The following is an 18,457-nucleotide window of genomic DNA, read 5'->3' as shown; positions in this document are numbered from 1 at the left end:
TGTGATTCTATGAAATCTATGTAGTACATACATTCATTTATTAGATTTATGGCTCTATTAGTAGAGCTGTTTTCATATGCAATGAGACTTTTTGCACTTTTCTTTGCAGCTTTTCTTTGTTCTTTTATCTCCAGTCCTGGCTTTAAACAAAGGCAAAGGGACACAGCTAGGGCCATCCTTAGATAAGCATGAACCACAATTTGAGGACAGTGATTTTAGTTTCAGTAGATCAATTTTAAAGTCTTTTTCCATGAAGGTATCTAGAACGAAATATCAACTTTCCTTGCTTCCAGCACTACAAGCATGTAAGATGATCTTTGGTAACTGTTAAACAGGAAAACAAAAACACATCCAACAGCTTGCAGTTTCCTCAAGTGAGTTTCAGATTATCCATGAGGAAAATGGACTTCTGAAAGTGAATTACTTGAGTAATTTCCTATTGTCAGGGAAGCAGAAGCTTGGGTTCATAGAGGCCAACTTGACACATTAAATGACTCTCTTGTCGAGGATGGAAAAAACAAACAGAAAAGTTCAACAAAAATGTTTTGGAAGCTAATTACTATAATTTGATAGAAATCACAATTAATGTGTTTATCAAGAAAAACTGAGGAAAAAAGACTGGCAGATAATACACTAACCCACTCTTTTTTTTTCTTTTTTTAAACTTCAAAGTTTCACAGTTTAGACTTAACACCTCACCTACATTTTTACTCACAGCACATTTTCAAAATCCACCTAGTTCTTTAACATGAATGCTTAACCAATGAATTATTTATTTTAAAGGAAAGATGTTTAACACATCAACCCCAGAAGCCTGGAACTTGCCAGAAGCCTAGTAGTATCTGTTGTCATCTCTGTACACAAATGGAAAGGTAGGGGTGGAGATGACTAAAAAGAGCATTTGAAGCTCTCAAGGCAGGCCTACAAATAAAAGCTGTCCTACAAGCACATTCTAAGGATTGTGTGGTTTCTACAGCCTCAGATATACCTGACTCTCAGACTTCTACTTCTTTAAAATTCAACTGCTGAGACATTCAGAAGTTTTTATATTGTTTAACCCTGAGCTACTTAAGCTGCCTGGAGCAGTGGACCAAAGGGTTCATGTTTCCAGAAAAGCCTAATTTTAGCAAGAAAGGTTTTAATTATTCTAGAAGAGTTCTTACTCATTTTTAGTTGCTACTCTGGAAGATATCATCAAAATCTTACCCTGTTTCTTTCCTATTACGATTAACACAGAGAAGTGATCCTGGATGATAAATAATACAAAACATATTAAAAACCAGCACATGACCAAAAAAAGGTAATTCCTCAGATGAAAAGCCCAAGTAAGTACAAATGGCAACAACAGTCCTGAAGGGATGATGGATGTCATACAAGAAAGTCAAAAAGTATAATTACTAAGGAAACCATTTTTCCTCCCCAGTACATTTGTGTTACCCAGAATGACCCTTATGCCAATTGCAACACATTAAGACTTTTCCCACTATGTGTGTTCACACATAACACCTAGAGGCTGGCTTTTACTTTATAAGACATGTTCAGTGACAGTTTCTTAGAGCTTTTCAATAAGGAAAAAGGAGATTTCTTGATAATGGAGACAGTAAGAAGTGTTGGGGGGTTTTCCCCCCATTTGAAATTCTATAATTATTTTGAATAAGTGTAACAATACAAAATGCTTTTCCATTAAGCTAGCATAGGGGACAAGTGAAGACACTGCTCTGCACACTGGTTGCCCACAAGATTTCAGGTGTCTTGCATAACTAGCAGTTAGCACAGGGATCCTTCCTCCCTGAAACCTGGTGACTGCTCCTCTCTCCATTGAGTCACATGCAAAATCTGGAAAGGCTGAAAATGAGATCTCTGAAGACTGCCATTCTTGCAAAGCTAAGGTAAAACACACATCATGTATCCAGGAAACAGACAGTGGAAGATACAATTATTGTCCAAGCGCTGATACAACCCTGTTCCAGAAACTCACAAGTTGTTACTTTTGGGGAAAGAATGATTACATAAGTTAAAACAATCAAGCTATTTTTTGCCAATTTTTACTCTGCCAGTTTTGATTAGGAACATAAATATTTTCCAGTAATTTAAACATAATTTTTAATGCTTTCTAATGCTATAAGGATTTCAACACATATATACAGATGATACGTACCAAGAGTTCTTACACTTTAACACTGATGAAGGACTAAACTTGCAACATATTATTTTCTCTTTCCCTAAAAGGCAAAAATCCTGGCAAAAAAAATCAAAGAAATACAGCCCCACCTCTAGCTCAAGAAAAAACATTTATTTGCTGGAACATTTCCTGGCTATAGTGATTTTGATAAATACATTATTAGCTCCTCTAAGATGTATAATTTTGGAACTACATCACCAATGTACAACATGGTATGGCTTTTGATAAATCCACGTTTTAATTTGGTTGTAAATTATGCAGGAAAAATAAAAAAATAAAAGAAAACTATTATCAATGCAGTAAAAATTACAACATCACACACAAAACCAGAGAGTCCTAACAAAGTTTCTATGGTGCTGAATATTTGAACACAGTTCTGCTTGGACATCTTGACCTCTTGCAAGGTAGGTAAACATTACTTTTTACACCATGCCCTGACCTGTGGGGAAAGCCTGGGAAACATTTCTGCAATCATGGCACATTTAAAGTACACATCAAGCCCATTGTTTTCATGTGACAAAACAGAGTCTTAGTAACTTTAAGATTTGTTCGGGGAGCGGCTGACTGCAACAAACATGCACGCTAACATCTGCAGAAAATAAATACAGGCACTATAAAAGAATGATAGTTACATCAGGTATGAGGTTGGGGATGTTATATATTAATATCAGTTACATTTAGGCACATGATACCCTCTCTTTCTCAATTTGTGAGCATTAGTGAAGAGATCAGCTTCAAGCATTCTAACCATTTCTATAGTTAGAAACCATACTTTGAGCAATCTTTGTTCTGACCTATTCAAGACAGTGCAGAAACATTTCTTTTAATAAGTAAAGGAGACCCATTTTCCTCCAGGTAACATGGAAACACATATTACTTTTCACACACTGATATTTAGTCAGGGGGTTGTTACCTTAGACTACCACAAATTGCTGCATCAACTATAGTTTTAGAAAAACTCAGTTCATTTTAAAAATGTAGAAGCAGTTTATGACTCAGAACCATCAGAAAGCAAGCTAAAAAAAATAATGAGGAAATACTATATTCAGGCATCAGATTCAAGCAATCAGAAAAAAATTTCCTTGCCCATACAAGAACCAAAGACTTCAGACCATAACCAGTGCTGACTGTGTCCTCTCCCACACTGCCTCATCCCTCACAGAATCTTTCCAGCCTGTGAGGATTTTAAAATTAAAATAAACACTTCCCATCACAACACAATGAGTGTATTTTATTTTCCACAAAATAAAATCCTAAAAATCCATAGTCACCAAATATTCTCAGCAACCTTCAGGTGATTTTTGCATTAGTAACTTTTCCCAAATGATTTCATGGTGGTTACCCTTCTGTGAATGGAGCAAGAGAAGACAGCTGAAATCATTTAACTGTTCAGAATGTAATAGCTACACAGTATAAGTAACAAAATCCAGAAATTTCAAAGAGAAACTAAGAACTGGAGAGAGAAAAACAAAATGGAAGTTAAAGCAACCTGATAGAAAAAAACATGAATTATTTGGGTATTGGCTAAAGACATCTACAAATAAGCATTAGAGCTATGCCTGCCAAATTGGAAATGAATGACCAAAATCACTCAACTAGAGGTCAAAAAAAAAAAAAGTCTTTAGTAGACTGGTGAAGGGAACATCTATCCAGGATGCAGTACACCCACTGGAGTGACTCCTCTGCCAAAGAAAACTTAGGCCCTCTTCTCCAGTGTCCCAGAAGAGTATCCAAAGCACAGTGTTACAGTGTATTTTGGGGACCGTATCCGTCAATCTTTCCTGCTGAAAGATTGCATGCAAATAACTCACTGAAATAAGTCTAACAACCAAGATGGACTGCTTGCAGACTTGCATCCTCACAATTGGGATAAAAAAAACCCACAGTTCTTTAACTGTTTTTCCTAGGATCTATTTAATTATGCAATACAAGATGGACTCCAGCAAGAATGATAACGTAAGATTAATTTATTGCCTAGCAGTTAAGGCATTGTTTCAAATACATGGATTCAAATTACTTAAGAGCATATGCCTGGCTCTTCCACATCTAGGTATCACTCTTGCATATTTAACATATAAATAGTGTATTAGAAAAACATTCCCTCCAAATTTTGTAACAGAAGACATACCAATTTCTTAAAATAAGGAAAAGCTAGACAGAATATCAGAGAAAATGCAAACACCTACAAACTGGAATAGAATAATCACAGCCTACAGCTGTCAGATGTATGCAGCTACCCTGCTGCTGCCTGCCTTTCCCTCCTTTCCAGAAAGAAACTATTGCAAAAACCATTGGATTATGTCTAAACTCTTATTTAAAAAGGACAGATGCAGATATCTTCACAACAGTAAAAGCATACAACCCAAAACTTTTGGAGAGGACAGAAGAAATTAAAAGATATACATGGTAAAACAATGACTGTCCCAATGCTACCCCCTTCCCCTGCAAGTTTCCTCTGTTGTTCCATTCGCTAGCCCTGCCCTCACTAATTAGTTCTTAGATGCTCCACTCCCTCCACCTACCAAGTTTCCCAGACTTTCCAAAGCCACCTGCAACAACAATATGGGAGCTGTGGGATTTCTGACACTATGAGTCTCCCTCTAATCATTTACTTTTGGATCAGAAAGAATCTTTCCTGCTAGACTAGAGTGATAGGAAGATAAATAGATATTTTCCAACTTCTCTGTAGCTTGGCAGAGGATTAAGATAAGTAACACAAAAGTATAAAGAAAGACTTGGAATTTGTGATTATGTTTCTGGAAGAAATAAACAAACCACAAAGACAGTTCTCAAAAGCAAATGAAATGTAGAACCACACAGGTCACTATTAAAGTTCTAAAATAAAGAGAAATCCAAAGTTTTTTGGTGTCAACGTCTATCACTCCTTGCAAGGGTAAGTAAGATCAGGAAGAAAGCACACTTCTAGGAATTGGCCAAACCATCAGAATGCTAGAAGTTCCTTTTGATAAGCTGGGAAATCCTTCAAAAAGACACACCAAAAAAAGTTTTTACATTTTAAAAGACTAAAAAAAAAATAAAATAAAATAAAAATGGCCAGGGATGAGAGACAAGCTCATTGGTCCTCCTTCCTCCCCTCCTTTGTAAATAAAGTTGCTGGCTGCCTTACAAATCCTCACTACATGTGTATTAGCTCCTTCCTTGCACTGTCAATTCAAAGTAAGTGATTTTTAATATAGAGCAATCCTTAATGTGGAATATTTCTAGTATACTAAGCAATATAGACTAAAGGTGTAAGTATCACGTTGCTGGTTATCAGTATTAATGAAAAAAACACCATTGGTTTTTAGATAGGGAAGCCAAAGTGACATTTATCGAGTAAAGTCTCAATAAATGGAAGCCTATCAGAAAACTGTTTCATGACTTTCTATGATCAGCATATTTATATTGGAACTTGCCACTATACATATAAATTTACATTGCAATTTTTCCCTCTCTGAATTAAAATGACATTTCTACTAAAACTGTAATGTCTTTTTAAATTGTTATATGAAGTAACAAAAGTGCATAAAGAGATTTAAAATAGATAATGTTTTTACTTGTCCTGAAAGGACAATCAATGTAATCATGGTATCAATGAAAACTCAAATGAAAACACAGAGTAATGTGAAAATATTCAAACACATTCAAATCTTAATAAAAAATTCCTCGTGCATAAAATAACCATTTTTATAAAACAAATCACCATGCTTAAATAAAAACAGCAGCAGATCAGTTTAATGTTTCTCACCATCTAATAAAAGAAACCCCAATATTGAGATGGAAAGGTGTTCACATCGCCTTTCTGAAGCCCCTAACACAAACATGCCAAATTCTTAGATGCATCTGCCCTTTTTCATTGACTAAGAGATGAGGCTTCTAGATCTCCTGAATCACAGCTATTTCAGGGATCCCGCATATGTAAATACTTACATCCTTCCAAAAGGATGCAAAATTTTCTAATTTAAAGGAAATTTATATATGTATTTTATTACCAACTTGAAATAAAAAAAAAAAAAAAAAAAAAGAAAATACACATCTCGGGGTTTTTAGATATACAGCTATCATCTACCACAAACAGAAGGGTCTATAGAGGGCATTAAGAACACTCCAAACAAAATTTGAAAACTATTAATTTCTGCATTAAAAAAAGTGTCTTAGGAAAAAAAAAAAAGGGTATTTTAGAACCCGTTGCTTCAGTTTGAGTCTCTTCATTTATCGTTGATGTAATCTCAGTGTTAGTAGCTGTAACATCTGTACACTTTACAAGTAGTAGAAGTATTTAGCATGTCTATTTTTACTCACGCAGAACTGCATAACTTACCCTAAAAACAAATAAAAACTCTGACATAAAAAAAACACTCAATTTATTCAGTAAGAGAGCAACAGAGAAAATATTCACATCTTATTCCATTTGCAGGCTTGCAGCTATATTCTAGAGGTTTTAGCAAAGAACTATGGAAATTCCACAAAACGTAAGCATGTTTTCCACATTCCACAAAAAATACAGCAGAAATGCACAAGTTAAGAACGACGTAGGAGTGGGGAAAGCGCAAAAGTTCAGCAATGCATTTTGTTCCTGGCTCAGATAAGGTGGAACAACTAACCTTTCAGTGCTAGCTTCTAAAACTAATTAGTTTTACAGATGACTCTACCTACTCATAATGTATCAGTCATCTAATGCAGTTTCTCACAGAATGCTAGAGATGTAATGATCACAAAACCACATTTTTAAATAACACTAAGCATGTTTGGGATTTTCTTTTCACAGTATTTTTACCCCAATATTACTAACACTCCTCATTTCACCTTGTTGCTCTAATAATTTCCACAGCTTAAATGCACGGAAATGTTGCAAGAACACAAGACTAACCTGACACATTTTGCTCTACTATCTACATTAAAGTCTTGGTCAAAAAAAGTAATTATAATCTCAGCCCCATAAACCACTGCAGAAAGGCTGAATCATTGCTCAGCTAATGAAGGCACAGTGAGGCAGACAGTGCAAAAAAGCTATGCCAAAAAAAATATACCGTTAGCTTATCTCCTGTTAAGCTATTTTATTGTAACTTACACTGAGGCCTCTTTAAAAGAAATACATTCTAATTTATGGAAGCAACCAACTGACATTTAACTACTTCAATGAAACGGAGCACAGATCACATCTCATCACATCTTGATCCAATGTGTGCAACAACCAACATCCACTTATTTCCCTCTCAGCCGTCCCCAGATACAGAACTTGCATATATATTCAACAAACCATAGATCCCCTTATAGTAAAATAAAAAGGACAGATTTTGCATATGATGTACCCAGCTGACTTAAGCAAGACATCTTAAAACCTTATAAAACGTTTTATATATATCTACAAAACCAAATTCACATTAAGCCATTATTCTTTAACAGTCACTAGTTTCTCTCTCCTAGCCACTTACTCTTGAATTTTTTATCTTGCTCTCATTGAAACGTGACATGGCCCTAAATTAAAGAATACATGTATGTTACCTACCTTTCCTGCACAGCCTTAAAAGTCTAAATACAGACATCCAGAAAGAAACTATGCATGCTGAAATCTAGGTTTTGTAATACAAAGATTAATACAACCAACATTCTCAACCTCTTCTTGACCTACCTTCAGTAATTTTCATGTTCTTACTGTCTTTAACTTCACTATGTCTTACAGTCATTGTGAAAGGAAAAAAAAAAAAAACAAAACACCCATACACACACAAAAAAAACAAACAGCCAACCAAAAAAAAATACAGACATCACTGCAATACTTTAATACTTTTATGGACAAAGGTATTTTCATCTCATACTAACCTACAGTAGTTACATATTCCAATCACAGGTCCTCAAATGCAGGCCATACACTCACATAACTCTTTTCAGACTAATTTGCTGAAATATACCTGTAAGGCCAGAATTTTTCTTTTCCTCTGCAGAACTGCAAATAAAGGACCTGCTAGTGTAAAGCTATAACTTTAATATGTTTTCTGAGTTTAGTGTAGACACTTGTCAATGTGACATACTAACAAGTATGCTAAACCTCCTTATCTTCCATTTCCTGCCATTTTACAAGATCTTCTAAATTTAATATTAGATGTGCCTGTCTTCTACATTACAAATTATAAACATTTAGCTGTGTACATGCCATTTCTGAGACTTCAACGGAAGCAGGATGCACATGAAGAGTCAAGAAATGCAAGATTTACGGTTAAATATAGTCCTTAACTATCTACCTTACATCTTGCAGATTATGTTATGGGTTTGTATAACTGTCAGTTAAGTATGCTTTTATTTTAAGAGGGAGGAAGAAAACCCTTGATTTAGCTACTTGCCAAATCAGAATCCAAGAATAATCAGGATCTGCTTCTAAACAACAACAACAAAAAAAGTCTAATAAACTTTAAGTAGTGTCATTTTAAATTACTCCAGTTTAAAGAACTGGACTTCATATCTGAACTTTAGATGTTAGCTTATGTCAAAAATACGAAACCAAACAGCTGCCTTTGATGTGACTGATTAAACAACTTTTGTCTCTGGTATTACTAATGGAATGAGTAAATGGGTTGTAATATAATGTACAATAATTCAGTTACATACTAGTAAACATTTCATGGAGATCAGAGCACTAAAGTCTCAGTTCATGCTGAATGATTTTATAGACAAATAAATATGAGCTTAAATGCCAAATAAACATACACTGTTAACAGGGTACCTCAGGACTATTTGGTGAGCCATCACACACAGTGGCCCGTGGGTACTGCAATCGGACATACACACAAGCATAAAACACAAAGTCAAATGCTGTTTCCAAACAAGGTTCAAGACACTTGTACTCTCCAAATCACTTCTCCAGAAAAACCAGGACAAATTTAGAAAACTGACTGGGTTTAATGAGAGATAACCTCATATTGGAAATGATTGCCAAGCCACTTCTCCCAGTATTTTGTATTATAGGAACAACTGCTTTCCACAGAATACGGCTTGAGATTAGCAAAAAAGTTTCTACAAGTAAATCCTTACAAAGTAACTTTCAACATACTTACTACATTGACTTCAACACATACTGAAAATGTATTTTACACTGCTCTACAACTATAGTTGTACCAGAGTTCTACTGGTACACATAGCAAAACTGCCGAGTACAGCTTTTTCTATGTGGAAAAATACAGAAATTAAAATGTCCATACCCATCAAGAAAAGAAAAAGCAGCAGGTTTACTTTTCAATTACATTATTGTTACATTTAGCTACCTAGTTTGCAAATACAATGCACTGCAACACAACACATGAGAAACTTGAGCTTAGATCAGTCTTATTATATAGTAACATGACTAGAAAAAATCATTGCTATTGATAAATACAGAGTTTATCAAATCAACTCAAATATTGAGGAGATGGAAGACGTACACACTGTGGCTGCTCAACAAGTTAACAATAGCTTACCTTTACAGCAAAAAAAGCAGTTTCAATAAATGTTAGTAACTACTTCTGCAAAGCTTCGACATTTCACTCCCTCCCCAAGTAAGTAATTTTATTTACAAACCACATCTTTAAAAGCCACGCTCTATTGACAGAGGTGAAGGGGAGAAATCTGCCTTTAACAGCTTAGACCACTGTATTTCACTATTTGGAAGGGAACCTACATACTGTGTTTTACTTGAGTAGGCTAAGCTGCAACTGCTAACACAGGCAGGACTTTGCAGTCATGATGGCCAAATCTTTTTACAGTAGCAAGCACTACGCAATAAACTGTTCTGAACACTGGCCCATCTCACCTGCCTTAAGTGTATGAACAAACTGCTACATTTTTAAGTGGTGTTTTTATTAAAATAAATGCAATGAGAATTTGGGAAGAGATATCAAGGAAAGGCAAGCAGATGGAGAGACTAGCTGACACATAACAATAGCTGGTGAAATATTACTCTTATTTTCTGTAATAAACACCAAGATCAAAACATTATGCAAGTTAAATTTCCTTGAAAGGTTCCCAGCAGGAGTTTTCCTTTTTGTTTGTGCAGTACGCGATTTCCTCTCACCCACAAAAAACATACCAAGAATGTGCATGTGCCACTAACACTAAGCAGCACTTCCTTAATCACTCATTTCCAACAATTTATGGATGATCAGTGGCAAAAACGAGCAAAAATAATGAAAGCATGCAATGAAAGCTCATTGAGACAAACCGGCTTGGACTTCCTACTCATTTCTGTGTCTCTTTAAGATGGGGGTCTGATACAAATTAGCCACTGGGAAAAAAGTCATCTGGTCATAAAATACAGTACAGGGTCACTTTTATGTAAGTTTGCCAAAAGGGACATAAACCAGGACAATTTCAAACTGTGACACAGGATAGAAGTATATTAAAAAAATCTTTGTTCCTCCTCCATTGTGCTGTCATGTTGCTCAGCTTTATAGACATTCTGAGCACCAGCTCTGGCCTCTTCGCTTCCACCTGGTCTACCTAATTAATTAAGCAAGGAAGTTACCTCAAATTTTTGTACTATTTGTTTTTATTATCATGCACTTCTTTTGATGTTCCAGGAGTTAACGTCTTAATCCACAGACTCTGTGTGTTGTGTTCTGAACATTTTGGGATGTCTGGATAATTTGGATAATTGGTCAGGATGTTGCTGTCGCTCATGTTAAACTTTATGCCATGACTTCAAGTTCAAAGATCAGTATTAAGGTAAAATACTTCATAAAGCCTTTTTAAAACTCTACACTTGTGATTATGCAATACCTAGTTATTCCAGTTTCTCACGGTGGTAAATTGTACTATTTGTACTTTCTTACAAGAAAATTAATCCTAAACATCTTTATCTTTGTCAGCTTCAAACAAATACAAATTTCAGTTGAAGTTACAACAAGAGAAAGCATATTTTAAAGGTCAAGAAAAGGTATAGCAATTATCTCCTCAAAAATGCTTGCCTCCTCCACACAGCAGCACACATGTAATTTTCTGTGCAGTCTGTTATCACACATAGAAATATCAGCACTGTGAACTACAGATGCTCAAGTGCAAATAGCACAATTTTCCTTTTTTGGGGGGAATGATAAAGAATGAGGTTAATTCTGACATTAAGAAACATAGTTGGCACCTTTGTTTCATAACTGTAGTACAGGATTTGAAAAGGCCAGTGACAAAGAACTGAAAGAATATCTAAACAAGAAATATAACTTCATGCAAGAATATAGGAAGATATGAAAAAAATTTTAATACCTATGCAGGAGATGAAAGTTATTTCAGGTACTCGAATACCTCAGCTAAGAGCAACGACTAAGGTGTAATACATCACAGTGACTTCCAACTACTTCAGTAGTCTTGAAAACCTAAGTCACATGAGTGCATGAAAATACGTATGTGTGTGTAAATACACACATGGCATGTACATGTATATTCACAAAGATATACATATACCCATACATATATTATACACCTCCAATATTACTTTTATAATTATTTTCCTGATAACAGAAGTCTGCAACTGCCATTAAATGGAAATAAACTATAGCAAGAAAGAGCATTTAAACTCTTTAAAAGGGCATGGTCAACCCCCTTAGGCCCAAAATGCCCTTTTTGAATTAACATAGTGGTTTTAATTAAAAACTAGGCAGAGAATCAGTCTGATTTTCAGTACAACACTGCATCCGTCCATGGTGAGTGCCTAATTTCCGTATTTCTCTCCTCTGCACAATATGCAAGTCCTTGGTTGTTTCAAACTGTTGCCCTGGGGAATCGAAGAGACTCTATAAGAGGGGCCATGTGCCATTTAGAAAGTATACTAGCAACCAAGAAAAAAAAGCCATAGTAAATTGGAAGATGGTTAATCAAACCCATTCTGATTCATGAAACAGTTAAGGGAGCAATACTTCCTTACAAGAACACAGAAAGAAAATTTATACAAAGTTCGTAACAGTAACCTATGAGCCATCTGAAATATCATAGTTTGCAAAAAGTTCATGTTACAGTGAATACATAAAATCAACTTTTATAGCATAATCTACGATAAACAGTCAAACAGATGGCTAAAAATTTGGGGGGTTAGGCCCATATGTGATAATGACTAACATTACTGTCGCAATTTAAGCAGAACAAATAAATCCACTAAAAAAATTAAAAATCCATTCAATTTAACAACTGAACATCTTTTAATAATTCATTTTCAGAACTTCTGTTAAAATCCAACAAGTAATTCTTACATGAACACCTCAAATAGACATATTGACTGTGCACACCTAAATCTCAAGTGACCTATTTATTCATTATAATGAAAGTAATCCTATGACAAATTCAAGATGACCTGCATAGAAGCTTCCAGTGGGACAGATATTTTTATCCAAATTTTGAGCTAAGCTGGGTATCTAGAATCAACTGCTTTCCCTACTCCTTGTATCCAATGCCCAACTGTAAGATTAGATATTATATATTCTGTGCCAAACTTCCTTATTGAATGTCTTCACATTTACAGTAGATAGATCATCCTTTGAATGCTGCAAGTTTTGCCAAATGTATGAAATGTTCTTTTAAATTGATATCACTAAAACCCAATTTTGACAGTTAACAGTCATAGCATTTGAATGACGTTTAGTCTCTCTAGTCCATTAGTCTGACATGATGAATGACAAATATGAAAATTTTTTTTAATTTGCACAAGTAGAATCCAAACTGAAATAATTTGTTAAAGTACCAGAAATCTACAAAGTAAGCATGATCTCAAAATTTTCTCTGAAAAGAGGTGAGCAATGTGTCAGAAACTAAGGAAAGTAAGAAGAGATGAGAAGTAGCCTTCACAGATTCTAGAACTGAAAAGTTTACATGTAATCCTGAGTTCAATTACCCATAAATTTTTCCATATTTTAATCACCCCATTATGTGATCCAGTTGTTTAAAATATACATATAGTACTTACTGCAACTAGAATCATTTATCTGCATCAAAATCTGAACAGAACAGCACACTCAATTTTAACTATCAACTTAGGACAGAAGTGACATTTGCCACTTACTTTAAGAAAAGTGATCAAAGACAAGGTATGTTTATATTAAAATGGACTACAATTCCTACATCTTTACCAACAGCGTTAGGGCTCACTCAAATCTGGTAAAACAATTCAGTACATCTGCATCCATTTTGGATACTTTTAAATAGAGGAGCCAGATAGAACAGACATTGGACAAAGGTCTGGAGTACTTGTACTAGAAATCACACTTGGCTTCTGGGATGCACCCAAAACACCCAGGAGAAGTCAAAGTAACAAAAAAATCCCAAAATTGGGTTCCCCCCCCTTGAAATAGGTGGGTTCTGATACTAAAATCTGATTTCATCTACCCCCATGAAGAAGCAAAACTACTCTAAAGCACCAATCATCTTTTTCCTGACATCTGCAGACAGATTATGGTTCTATCTCATCTGGAGCTACAAACGCTCCCAGAGTGTAAACATGCGAGGGTGATCCTATTTATCTTGAATGGGATTTATTGATAGCCAGCATCATAAATTTGAAAGTTACTCTGGAACTATTAAAGTTTTATGTAAAGTGCAAGTTTAATGCAGCTGGGATACATAATGCATCGGTTGGAGTCAAGATATCTACAAGTCAAAGGGACACACCAGTAATATCATACATGGTACGCTACCGGAGAAAATCCTTGGTTTTGGTTGGACTGCAGGAGACAAACCCCACTAAAATCAATTAACTGATTTCTTTTTTAGAAGAAAAGATATACATTAGCTGTGGCTAGATACTTAGAGCCAAAAGAAAAATGGAGTGCCCTCCACTTGAAAATTCAATGAACAAGATGAGTTGCTAAAAGTTTTCTTAGCCCTATAGACAACAGAAGTGAAGGAAGGACGGTGTTTCCCAGAAAAGTTGGTTAAGTGGAGTTAAACATAGTGGCCCATCTCCAAACTCTTTTGAAGTTGAATCCATTAGCTTGGTCATCCAAACTTGTAACTGAAGTAACCTGGATACACCTACATTTTGGCCAATATACAGTAACTCTGCAGTAGCATCAAGGAGCTCAGAACAGGCTACACCAAAGTACATACACACCTGCAAGAGGGGTCCTGCAGCTCCTGACACAGCTATATTGCCCAGTCGATGTAACTTCCCAGTAGCTTCAGCTATAGAATAAAATCTCTGCTTCTTCACATTTTTCTCCCCAAATTAAAATTTTCCTTTATGCTGTACTTTCTAAGTATTTTTTTATGCTGTCCTCTGTTTTCTCTCTTAATTGTCTTCAAGAACCCTAAAATCCCAAATTGAATGTAGTGTTTCAGCTGAGTTTTCCCCAATCCCACCGAGAACAAAAATGGCAACTTCACTGCCACCATGCAATCCCTGTCAATACAACTAGGAATTATGTTTTCCTTCCCACCACAATCATCCCCGTGTTGATTTAAGTTATGTGCAATCCACCAATGACTCACAGCATTTTGTATCCATCTTTAACGCATTTCATTTTCCTGATTTCAGACCACTTTTGAAGATCCTTTGCTTTCTAATAACTGCCATCTAAAGGGCACAGAATTCCCTCGAGTGCAGTATCATTAAAAACAAAAGTGTAATCATCTGGATGAAAAAGATTAATGAAAACGTGCTACAATTGGTCCCCAGACAGTCATTCCAGTGTAATTTATTTGATATTTACGATTTGAAATTCATTTTGCTGTGCCTCCCATTATAGTAATTTTTCATTATATTTCTTTAGATCACATATTAATATAATCGTTATCATCTTACTGTTCAGGAATTGCTTTGCCAAATTCCATGCTTCGCTGAAATACTCAGCCCTCTCAAATATATTCAAATAAGTTGAATATTTTTAGTTATTTTCTACTTATTTAACAGTTTTCCTAACATATTATTTTTAAAACTGACCACACTTGAACATTTTTGGGAATGTCTGTAATCTTTAGAACTACAAATCAAGCCTGTTTTCTCTGGGTCATCTGTTATTTAATCACACTTCCCATGAGTAAGAAGCCTGTACTTCTTTCGCTTGTTACTTCTAGTGTATTTATTTGTATTTATTGAACCTTCTCTCCTTTAAGCATCCCAAGAAAATAATAAAAAAAAAAAAATGAACAAAGCATTTCATTTAAAAAAGATGAGTTAAACAATTTTCTTGATCTCCATATACATGGCTTTTCAAAGACTTTTTTTTCCCCTTAAGCTTACTCATAGCTACGCACTATACACTCACTGCACCTGCTTGTGAAAGGACACACATCTGTATATACACATTCACATAAACATACACATCCCAATGCCAAATCCTCCCAAATTTGTAATTTCAGTTTCATCAGAAATGAGAGCTAAAAATTTAATGTATATTGTAATTACTCTGTATTTAGCGGTATTTTCCTACCTTTTTTAAGCCAGCAAATCCTTCTGATTCCAGAAAGAAAAAGGCAAAGGGCATCAACACAAACAAACATAAATTCGAAAAAAGAGAAGCTAGATTCCACAAACCTGTAACAAAGAAGAAAAAGCGTACATTGTAAGTTTCTCAGCCTAAAGTTAAATATATTACATTTTCCACCCTTACATATAACAATGTAGTATACTTATTAGTGCTAACAGAAATTAGGTTCTTATGGAAACATAGTTATTTACAGGCCATTGATGAAAAATATCCATTTCCCTGCATAGTGATCTTCAAACAAAAACTGGATACCAATTTAAACAGTAGCAAATGGCTGAAGTCTTGGAAGACAGATTCCCAACTCCAGTGGACTACTTCCATGATACGCCAATTGAAGGCTCTTTAGATAACCATTTAAAAAGTTTTCAGAACAAAAGTATTTTACTACTATCAGTGAACTTCACAAAATTCAGTTCTGCGTAGTCACTTCTTCCCATCATTTTTCAAGAGAAACTTAGACAAATCATGTATTTTAGCATGAGTAATACACAAATGTCATCATCACCTCCAAATTAGAAGGCGGCATCATGGTAACAGTAACAGCAGCCTTCCACAATGAGATGACTTGTTCAGCAGGCAAGAGAAGAGCAGTGGATGTTTAGTAAGGCTTTCAACATCATCTCCCATCAATCTCCTCATAGTCTAACTAACGAGGGATGGGCTAGGTAAGTGGACTCTGAGGTAGACTGAAAAATGGCTGTGCTTCTGGGTTCAGAGGGTTCTGACCAGCAGGACAAAGTCAGGCTGGAAGCCAGTCACCACTAAGTCCGTTAGCTACCCTCCCTGGGCTATTACATCTTCATTCATGACCTAGATGATGGCAGAGTACATCCTCAGCAAGTTTGCTGAAGACACAGGATGGGGAGGTGCTGTGGCCTGCCACTCAGATGAACCTCAACAGGCTGGACAAATGGGCAGAGAGCACAGTGGGGACCAAACATCCCACGAGCAGCTTTGCAGAAAAGGCCTTAGAGGCCTGTCGGACACCACGCTGAACACAAGCCAGCAGTGTGCCCTTGCAGCAAAGGCAGCCAACAGCATCCTGGGCTGCATTAGGAGAAGTGTTGCCAGCAGGTCGAGGGAGATGATCCTTCCCCTCTGCTCAGCACTGGTGGCACACATCTGGAGCACTGCATCCAGCTGTGGGCTCCTCCATACAAGACAGATATGCCCATACTAGAGCGAGTCCAGCAAAGGACCATAAAGATGATTAAATAACTGGAGCATCTGTCACATAAGAAGAGGCTATAAAAATTAGAATTGTTTAGCCCTGAGAAGAGAGGACTCAGGAGATTTTATCAATGTATATAAACATCTGTTGAAGAAGGGAGAAAGGAAAACAGTCAGACTCTTCACAGTGGTTTCCAGTGAATGGAGAAGATGCAATGAGCATGAATTGAAAAAAATAGAAAACCTGCAACACTGCAAGAGGTTGCCCATAGAGGTTTTGTAATCCTCATCCTTCAACATATTCAAAACCCAAACGGGCACTGCCTTGAGCAGCCTTCTCTAACTGGCCCTGCTTTGACAGGGGGGTCAGACTAGACTATTTCCAGAGGTCCCTCCCAACCCCAACCATTCTGTGATCTAGGTGAAAAATCAACAACTGATTAAAACCAGGACATCTGCAAGACACATGTGACATCTGCAGGAACAGAAAAGGTTTAGAAAACAACCCAAAGTGATAACTGATCTCCATTAACGGTATCTGCTCTATTAAGATTTTTCTAAGCTGAACACTTTGTGAAAAGCCAGTTTCTGGTGCCTAAACATGAACTCATCATCAATCATCCTATCAAAAGTTGTGGAGGATGCAGTCTTCCTTCTTTATAAAAGCAGAAGCTTACCTGCAATTTAGTAGCTAGCAGGTTTAAATAACGTCGTATGTTCTGCATCATGAAAACACCGCTTTTATTTTGTAGTTGAGAAAAACAGGCTTAGTCCTCTACCTTCCCCAAAACACACACATTTCCACAGTTCTGCAGGACTATATTGTATCACATGGAATGCAAAAATGGAACATCCCCCATGATAAGAATATTTGAACTAACAGTTTTATTTCTTTCTTCTCACTTACAGGCTTGTTTGTTTTCTTCTTTGAAATTGTCCATTTTGGAAAGAACAAGGAAGGAAAGAGTCACTTACTGGATGTCACCATATATACTTCTTTTTTCCTTAAGTTAAACTAATTAAATATCAAGGAGAAAGTAAAACAAAGGGAGAGGAGAGAGGTGGGGTGCCAAATCTACTTCATCAGCAATTGATAGTACCAGGACACTGGGAACCAAACTTAGCCAAATAAGCTACAGAAAACAAACCAAGAAAATTCCAAAAGATGAGTGAAATATAATACTCGATTGCTAATGAAAACAGACTGCCTAAAGGTGGCTAAACTCCAGTTAACAAAGAGGGGGATTTTTCCTTTTGAATTTGCTTAGCCAGGAAGCTCGTGTTACCATTCAAGAAACATTCACGCATAGCAACATCAGCAAGAATGTCATTAACAGCCCTTACTAGGGGTACACTTACTCAAGCAGTCTGCGCACTTTTTTTTTTTTTTTCCAGAAAATTAGGACACCAGTGTTAGAGTAGAAATACTATTAGATGGGGGTGTGGGTCTTAATTCAGCAGTTTTCTCTAACTGAAGACAGTGCGTTCAGTTACCCAATGAAAAGCTCAATACCTGGTTGTCCTAACTTCAGCAGTTCAGCAGCTCTACTACTTGTATATCTACAATGTAAAACAGTACTTAGGAGCTGGATAGTATGTACAGAGCATTTTAAGGGAGAAGAGAGTGGTGCACAATCAGGGTGATTTTTAAAAAGTTCAAATCCAGAAA

General features: G+C 36.1%; 1 protein-coding gene across 3 annotated transcripts in view; it reads right to left on the bottom strand.

Moving 5' to 3' along the window:
• The window catches only part of LMBR1 (limb development membrane protein 1), a 77,506-nt gene that overhangs the window by 33,374 nt on the left and 25,675 nt on the right, over nucleotides 1–18,457 (bottom strand). For all 3 annotated transcript variants that reach the window (XM_033009680.2, XM_033009682.2, XM_033009683.2), the window contains one exon: nucleotides 15,562–15,665. In XM_033009680.2, coding sequence (XP_032865571.2) covers nucleotides 15,562–15,665 — 104 coding nt within the window. The remainder of the gene's footprint in view (nucleotides 1–15,561; nucleotides 15,666–18,457) is intronic.

Source organism: Tyto alba, unplaced genomic scaffold (assembly GCF_018691265.1).
Source record: "Tyto alba isolate M040663 unplaced genomic scaffold, T.alba_DEE_v4.0 Super-Scaffold_38, whole genome shotgun sequence".
Classification (NCBI taxonomy): Eukaryota; Metazoa; Chordata; class Aves; order Strigiformes; family Tytonidae; genus Tyto; species Tyto alba.
This window is presented reverse-complemented; position numbering and strand designations above follow the sequence as displayed.